The sequence below is a fragment of the Impatiens glandulifera genome, chromosome 7 (genome assembly GCF_907164915.1).
Source record: "Impatiens glandulifera chromosome 7, dImpGla2.1, whole genome shotgun sequence".
Taxonomy (NCBI): Eukaryota; Viridiplantae; Streptophyta; class Magnoliopsida; order Ericales; family Balsaminaceae; genus Impatiens; species Impatiens glandulifera.
This window is the reverse complement of record NC_061868.1, coordinates 37,360,448-37,369,568: the sequence shown is the minus strand read 5'-3', so window position 1 is coordinate 37,369,568 and position 9,121 is coordinate 37,360,448. Positions and strand designations below refer to the sequence as shown.

General features: G+C 35.3%; 1 protein-coding gene across 1 annotated transcript; it reads right to left on the bottom strand.

The window, feature by feature from the left end:
* Positions 1–486: 486 nt before the first annotated feature.
* Positions 487–4,438, bottom strand: LOC124945139 (BRO1 domain-containing protein BROX). Its single transcript, XM_047485521.1, has 7 exons — positions 4,283–4,438; positions 3,296–3,520; positions 1,831–1,998; positions 1,467–1,743; positions 1,239–1,399; positions 1,019–1,168; positions 487–954 (listed from the first exon to the last, which is right to left on the bottom strand). The coding sequence occupies exons 2-7, from the start codon at positions 3,338–3,340 to the stop codon at positions 604–606; spliced, it is 1,152 nt and encodes a 383-aa protein (XP_047341477.1). The 5' UTR covers positions 3,341–3,520; positions 4,283–4,438; the 3' UTR covers positions 487–603.
* Positions 4,439–9,121: the final 4,683 nt, after the last annotated feature.

Here is a 9,121-nt window from a genome sequence, read left to right as displayed (position 1 = left end):
CTAAAGATTTTATAACAGGTTGGCAATTTCTCGACTCGAGAAATGAATGAAATAACCTAATGGCAATTTCTCGACTTGAGAAATGAATGAAATAACCTAAAATCTTGGATCGTAGCCAAGTCGTGCTTTTTATTCCAATGAAACTTTTTGATTGGAATTTTAGGTGAGAAATTCTCAATATTAGTGGATCATGCTAGCTTATAGTTTTGAATTTTTATGCTCAATAATTGAATCGAATGACTACATTAGGATTCACACTGACAAAAACATCATTTCTTTAATAAATGGTGGGCAATGTATGCAAGGAGTGTGACACACATGATCATGATTTTTTATGTTCAATCATATTGGAACAAACAAATTTGTCAAAAAAAATTGTAAACATTATAATTTGCATTGTGAATTAGGACTCAAAACTGGAAAGAAAAAAACATTTCAGATACGGCTACGGGGCTGTTTGAAACAAATCTTATACCAATCGACAACAAAAAAAAACATTCATTTCCGTTTTACTTGCAATAGATTGTTACAAAAAATTACAGTTTCCAAAATAGGCACACACTGTGATGCATGCATTCAAAGTAGAACAATTATATGAACACTTCAGATTTTGAAAGACAATGATCTCTCCCATCTCTCAGGGTTATACGAAATTGAATTCACTATCTTCTTACCTTGAGGAACAGGCAATTGATCGAAATCCAAAACCTTCTCGTGCCAAACAAACTCATTCTCGTGCTCATACTTCCTAAGCAACTCGACTGATTCATTAATTTCACTAATCAAAACCTGCCTCCACAAATCATCTCCAGGCACTTTCGTTTGTCGCTTATTTAATGCATTACGAAGAATGCCAATTGCGCCTCCAAGATTCCCATCATCGTCCTTCATACTTCGAGCCAAATACTTATAACTTCTCAGCTCGTGAAGATCTCTGCACCAAAATATAAAATCCTACAAACAAAAAGTTAAATAAACTTTCGTGTAAAAGAAATGATTAAATCAAGAATAAACTTACCAGAAAACGTGCTGAAATATCTTTGTTCTCTTTAATGTATGATTGTAAGATGATCATCGCCTCGTCTAAAAACTGTACAACTCCATAGTGAAGCTTCGAGAGGAGACTTGCGGTATTTCCTTTCTCTTCAGCCTTCTTTATCGTTACAGCCTGAATTATATTAGTGATAATTAATAGTCTTGAACGAGGTTTATAAAGAATACTGTCGAAATAATTTAACCTGGGCCTCGGCCAAGCAAATCAGGCTCATAACAGATGAGATTTCTGAGAATGATTCTGGGGGTCGTTCTGAAACAGATGATAAACGAGGTAGAACTTCTTGAGACAGATATCGATAAACACCTGCAGCTCTTCTGAAAATGGTGGCAGATCTCACCAAATCTGTAGAAGAAACTGCAGATTAATAACACTCTTAATTTAAGACTGAAAAAAGAAAGAAAATAATTACCGAGTAAGAGAATTTCAGAAGCCCAATCTCGAAGAATAGCACCATAAAGAAAAAGGATCATTCCTATTTCAAATCTAACATCGTCGATCTGAAAGAACTTTGGTCCTGTGAGGTTGTTGAAGAAAGATGAAGAACAAAGAGAGCTACTCCATCTTATCTTGAGATTGGCAGTCCAACGATTTATCCGATAGCTATGATCTGTTGTTGTAGTAAATAAGTCAATAAGATGAACCAAATTTTCCAACAAGGGTATATACTGCTCAAGCTTCTGAAGTTCCTGAAAATTAATTTTAACATAAAAATTGATCAAATGAAGCTAATCACATAAAATCAGATGTTTACCCACATACATAAATATATATACCTGTTCACAATGAGAAGTCAAGCCCCCAGATATTTCTCGGGCAATAGCCTCTGTAATAGAGCTGCTATTGTTAATGGACTCCTCAATGTACTTGCGTTTTGCGCTCAATTCTTTCAGTTGCTCAAGTGAACCAGGGTCACGAACTTCGTATGCATCTTCAAAAACAATCTGCCAAACTCTTAACATGTGAAAACCAGTGTATAAAACAAAGTCTGACCAGATACATCAAGTCTATAACAACTTTGTAAAAACAATAGATACAGTAAATACTTGTCAAGCTGAAATTGAGAGGATGGATTGTTGAGAAATAAGGTAAATTCTCAACCTTTTTGGTCTGGGAGGCCATACAAACAAGAGGAAATGAGATAAATTGGGGGAAGATTGTGGGTCTTCTAAAGTTGTCCCTAAACACAAGCTCATTCAGTATCTGATTTTCTATTCAACTGATCAAATTTTTTATGTATATTTTTGCTTTTGAAAATGAGAACTGAGCTTGTTCAGTATCTCATTAATAATTCAAACATTTTTACTGCCTATATAGACATTTTGTGCCCTTATGCAATGTATGGGAGAGATATGAAATGTATGATGATCCTGAGATGGTCTAGAGTTGGGAGCCTAACTAAAAATGGACCATCTTGAAAGGCCAAGGTAACAGTTTGTACCCGAGCATTCTGAATTTTTTCCCCAATTGTCAACCAGATCTGGACCAAAAGACATGCAAAAGTGTTCGAATACAAACAAACATATCGGGAAAATATATATATAAATGATTGTAACATATTGCGATTTACAAAGTAGAAGCTGGAGAAAATAGATGAAAATAGTAAGGAAACTGACTCAACTACATATTCTCAATTCCCTACAGAAGTAAAGTAAACTCACAGACAGAAGTAAAGTAATCTCGCAGAAATGTGGCTTTACTAGTACTATGTGAGACAGGTATATTGAGCGATGGATAGGAGCTTTACTTATTAGATAAGATTCCAGACTTCCAACCAGCAACAATTGGTAAATCAGTTTCAGTAGAGTGATGTACTCTACAAGTTAAATTGAAAGACATTGGGAAAAAACATAAAACAAAGAAGAAGAACAAAAGAATCCTCACTAGCCGAAAAACAAGGAGAGACACCCTCATGGCTTCCTTATTTTGTAAATGAGTTTATCTTTCTTTTATCAAATTAAGGCTCAATCTATATGGAACAAGACAATCACCAAAAGATACAATACATATTGGATTATAAGACAATCGACCCAAACTTTTCTCTAGTGTATGCAATCAATTTAAAATGGAAGAAATCAACAAAAAGTTAACACTACTTTTCATTAAAAAGAAAGAAAGAATGTTCTTCTCTCATACTTTTTAGATGCTGGACAACTAGATTAGGTATTAGCAAGTGCAAGCTTCTATTACTTAGATATCTGAAACCTGCAACTAATTAAGAGAAGTGTAGAGAGAAAGTACCTTCTTAGTTTTGAGTTTCGCGGGTTCCCCAAGATTTAACATCATCTTTCCAAGTAAGTTGACTATAAAAACCAGATGTAAATGGGCATTGAGAAAGACGGATGAATTCCAGGAAAAGGGTAACTCTTCAGTTGAATTACACGCTTGTCTTGTACAGATTTATTCAGAGGATGGATCGTCGAGCACCTGGAAATTAGTTGGATGTACACAATTTTGTGGGAAGACCTGCAAATACAACAGTAAATGGAAATAAACAAAGTATTAGCCTTCTGTCAAAATACTCTCCCTTTAATTTCCATTTCCTTCTCTGAGAAGAATGGGTTTTGTTCATAGAAAATACATGATTGTGGGACCCCATTTGCTCCAAGACAAGACTTCCAAGTCCCCACCCCAATTGTTCTGAGGGCCATCAACATAATTCATAAATCTCTAGTTGTTCTTTGATGGGTCTATTACTATTTCCAAAATTAATGAGTTTTTCATGTCATCAGATAAGTATTATTATGCCTGAGCAACGTATGGATCTAGAATTCAATGTTTTTGTGAGTTTAATTGTCACTTTGTTTGTTATTGTTCAAAAATTCCATGTTAACAACAAGTAAATTGAATTTGTAAGGCATTTTTTGATGGAAAGACCAAACCAGAAGCTTCCTAGTTAGCATCACTTCATCATCATAATCATAATCATAATCATCATCGATTTTCAAGGATTTTTTAGCTTCTCATTCAACAATGAAACACAACTACACAAGGTCTTTCTATCATAGATTGATAGTATAATGGGATGTGAAACTGTGATTAGTAGTGTACATGGGGATGATAAGGAGTTCACAAGATTAGGCATTAAAACAACAACAACAACAACCCAATTCAAATAATTAAGTTGTGAAGTCACCAATGAAAGAAATGAACAAAAGTTAACAACACAGCAATTATGCATCAAACTGCAATTAAACAAGACAAATATAGAGAAAAAAAAGTTAGTACCTTTTTAGTTTTGAGTTTGGCGGGCTACCCACATATACAGCATCATCTCTCTTCTTGCTTTTACTATCAGCAGAGTCGATCATTCACTGATAATAAGGTTGTGGAATCATCATCATGAATGCCCTAGAAAGACAGGTAAATTAAATTGTATGGAGTCAGTCGCGATGACATTGAAGAGTCTCTTTCAAACTCTCCGTTTCCTTCTCTGTTAAGAATGGGTTTTTGTTCATTGAGAAGAAGATGATGATGGTGGGACCCCATTGCCCAATCCAGCTCCCAATAACACGAGCCCACCTGTTGGCGTTTAGGTCTTTTTAAATTATTATTTAATGACATTTACAATTTTAAAAAATCATAATTTAACCAAAAAATAAAAATAAAAATTATAACCATCACCAAGAGTAATCAATTCATACAATGTATTTCAAGAATGAAAGGGAGTATAGAAAACTCAATGATGAATATATCTACCAAGAACAAAATTAGGGCTCGACAAATTCTCCCAAACCAATTGGTCGATGCATCACTCATCTTGCTATTAGGTCGTCCAATGTGTTTGTTGATGCATCGCTCATCTTGCTATTAGGTTGTTCAATGTGTCCGCCGATACATCGCTCATCTTGCTATTAGTTCGTCCAACATGTTCACCAATTATCTGACCGAGGAAAATGGTATTCTACTTTTTGACCGTTCGTTAATGTTAAGAAAATTGAGCTGATTGTAAACTTTGAAATATAACTTTATTGGTGAAACCGTGAAAATCCTCACATTTCTCGACTCCTAAATAATCAAGCACACGACAATAGGAAAGATAAACACATTTTTTTAATCTCAACCTCTTATTAACTGTATTATTTGGTCCAATATTTTGAACGTAATTATAGACATTAATAATATATTTAAGATATTATCACAATATTATAAATTATAATAATATTATTATTATATTAATTTCTTATAAACTCAATCTAATCTCTATATAATAAACATAACTTATATAACTCTAAAAGATACAATATTCAATACAATTTCTCTCTTTATTCTAACATGGTATATCAAAACTTTTTTGGTGAGAGATTTCGTTTTTCTTCAAAATATTCAACGTTTATGTTTTTTTTCAGCGTCTCCTTCCTCTGATTAACTCTAATCGACTCTAAACTTCAGTCATGGCATCTGAACCGACTGCTGCAACTTCCTCTATTACTTGTTATGAGTCTTTCTCTCCATATTATTTAATCTCATTGAAGGTACGGGCTCGATTATTAGTCTGATTGTATTAACTGGTGGTAATTATAAAGATTGGAGGCGTATGATACGTACTAATTTATGTGCGAAGAACAAACTAGACTTCTTGATGGTGATATCACACCTCCAGCAGCCACTCATCAAGATTTTGTTCAATGAGGTATCGTTAATTCGATATTTAATGCGTGGATTGTGAATACATTGGATTAATCGACCCGGGGTCGCACTCGTTATTCGGATAAGATTAAGGATTTATGGGATGATCTTCATTAGCAATTTTCTATGGGAAATGGATCGCGTATTCTGGAGCTTAAGTCTCAAATTGTTAAGTGTAAGCAACATGGTAAGTCTGTTTTTAATTATTATTCAGAATTGTGTCGTTTATAGAATAATTTAGCTGCCTTGAGAAGCTGCCAAAGTGCACATGTGCGGCTACACCTGAGTATACACAAATTCATAATCATGCTATTATTCATCAATTTTGTATAAGATTGGATGTTACTAAATTTGTTAATTGTGTCTCCTCTATTCTAATGATGGATTCATTACATGCACTTAATATTTCATATGCTAAGGTTGTTGCTGAGGAACGAAAGCAGATTGTTTCGGAAGGGAAATCTACACCTAAGACTGAGGCTGTTAGTTTTTCAGCCAATATTGTAGTCTTAGGGCATCCTAACATTTCCGAAAATGGCTCGGATAAGCTGGTTTGTAGCCATTATAATAAAAAAGGGCATACAGAGGATAGTTGTTTTAGGATTTATGGTTATTCGGACTGGTATCAAGAACGTTGTGTTAAGAGTGGTGCTCGCGATGGTCATGGTGGACATCAACCACAACTTGGCCGCACATCTCAAGTTGTTCCTTGCCCCAATATCACAGCTCCGAGGCGTAACCTTTCCTCTCACATGACAGCTGCATCCTATAGTAAGGTGTCTACCGGTTCGATTGACCGTGCACTTTTTCGTATATTTTCTATAAATATTCGTCACAATTGTTGCAAACTGTGAATATCATCAATGTCTTTCTGACAAATTATTGGGTATGTATTTTTTCAATAATTGGATTATTGATATCGGAGTTTCAAATCATATTACGGGTAACTTAATTTCTTTTTCAAACACTAGCTCAATTAATACTAGTGTTGGTTTACCTAATGGTGTTGCGATCTCTGTGACAAAAATTGGTAGTGTTTTGCTTGATGGATTCTCTCTTGATAATGTGTTATATGTCCCATCGTTGACTTGTAATTTATTATCGGTATCTAAGCTTAATGTTGTCTACCGTTATATTATTATTTTTACTGATATGCTTTGTGTTATTCAGGACCGCACTTTGAGGAACCTAATTGGAGTGAGGGTGCTATTTAAAGGGGTCTATATTTTTCATCTGATTGTGGCTCCAACAATTCAAGCTAATTCAGTTTCTAATAAAGGATCTAATGTGTTATGCCACCAACGCTTAGGAGAAACCACATAAGTTTGAATTGTTGGAGCCACAATCGGAAGAAAAATATATATCCCTCTAAATAGCACCCCACTCCAATCAGGTCCTCAAAATGCGGTCATAAATAACACAAAGCGTATCAGTAAAAATAATAATATAACGGTGGGCAAAATTGAGTTGAGATACCGATAATAAATTACAAGTCATTGACGAGACATACATTATCAATAGACAATCCATCAAACAAAACACTACCAATTTTTGTCACAAAGATCGCAGCACCATTAGGTAAACCAACGCTAGTATTAATTGAGCTAGTGTTTGAAAAAAAATTAAGTTGCCCGTCATATTATTCGAAGTCCGATATCAATAATCCAATTTTTGGAAAAAAAAAGACATACCCGATAATTTGTTAAAAGAAGCATTGATGTTATTCACAGTTTGCAACAATTGTGATCAATGATCATCGAAAATAAACAGAAAATGTGTACGGTCAATTGAACCGATAGACACCTCACTAGAGGAGGCAACTGCCATGTGAGAGGCAAGGCTACGCTTTGGAGCTGTGGTATTGCGGTGAGGAGTAGCCTGAGATGTGCATCCATGTTGTTGTCCACCATGACCACCGCGAGCACCACTCTTAGCACGACGTTCTTGATACCACTCCGAATAGCTATAAATCCCAAAGCAACTATCCTTCATATGCCATTTTTTTTATTACAATGGCTACAAACCCGCTTATCCAAGCCATTGTCGGACCTGTTAGGATGCCTTAAGACTACAACATTTGCTAAAAAATTGACAGTCTCAGTCTTATTAGTAAATTTCCCTTCCGAAACAATTTGCTTTCATTCTTCAATAACAACCTTATCATATGTAATATTAAGTGCATATAATGAATCTATCATTAGAATAGAGGAGACACAATTACCAAATTTAGTAGTATCCAATCACATAAAAAATTGATGGAGAATAGCATGATTCTGAATCTGTGTATACTTAGGTGCAACCGCACAGGTACACTTTGGCAACTTCTCAATCACAGCTAAATCATCATGTAAATGACGCAATTCAGAATAGTATTTAGAAACATATTTACCATGTTACTTACACTCAGCAATCTAAGACTTAAGCTCTAGAATTCGCGGTCCATTGTTCATGGAAAATTTCTCATGAAGATCATCCCATAAATCTTTGTTAAACAACAAAACTCTTCATCGGTATCAACAACAGAAATTAACCACAAGAGTTAATTTATCTGTAGTTACGTTACTTGGGTATATCAAAGGTCGCATTGATTAATGCATGTATATTTATTGATCATTATATTATGTATTTAATCAACCTCATGTAATCATCAAGAAAACAGTCAAAAAGTTATTTTACGCTAAAATAATTCTATCTATCTTTTATTTTTTTCTTGGTATCAGAGCATCTCTTGGACTACTCCTTTCTTTTTCTTTCGATCCTATGGCTGATTCAAACAAAAATCAGTTGTTTCCTAACTTTCTTCAATCGATCTCTGTTAAACTTGATCAGCACAACTTTGTAATCTGGAAAAGTCAAGTTATACCGGTTCTTAAAGGCAACCGTCTTTTCCGATTTGTTACTGAATCCCACCCAGCCCCCTGTGCAACGATTACTTCTGTACAGGACGATGAAGCTGTTGTTGACGATGACGAAGAGAAACCCACCGTCGTCGCAAATCCTGAGTTTGAAGCATGGGAGGAGAAAGATCAGCGAATCATAAGTTGGCTCCTCTCTACCTTATCAGATTCCATTCTTGCTCAAGTTGTTGGCGACGCATGTGAAACCTCTTCGCGTCTTTGGGCTACACTTGAAAGAATGTTCGTAACACAATCTAGAGCTCGTTTGGTTCAGTTGCGACTACAACTCCAGACTCAGAAGAAAGGTAATAAATCAATGAATGAATACCTTCAATCTATAAAATCTATAGCAGATTCGCTTGCATCAATTGGTGAGAGAGTTTCTGAACTCGATTTGTTCACTCATACCTTGAGTGGCCTTGGACCAGAATACGAGGCCTTAGTGGTTGCTGTAACCACCCGTTTCGAACCGGTGAGTGTCGAGGAACTCACTGGACTTCGTCTCAACCACGAACAACGGCTAGAACTGGCACATTCTGTT

Bases quoted from the DNA above. Each gene is read 5' to 3' on its own strand.
- LOC124945139 (XM_047485521.1), bottom strand. From the start codon at position 3,340: ATGATGTTAAATCTTGGGGAACCCGCGAAACTCAAAACTAAGAAG. The intron at 1,999-3,295 runs GTACTTTCTCTC...AGAGTTTGGCAG, and splicing joins CGAAACTCAAAACTAAGAAG to ATTGTTTTTGAAGATGCATA. The intron at 1,400-1,466 runs GTAATTATTTTC...TTTCTTCTACAG, and splicing joins TTCTGAAATTCTCTTACTCG to ATTTGGTGAGATCTGCCACC.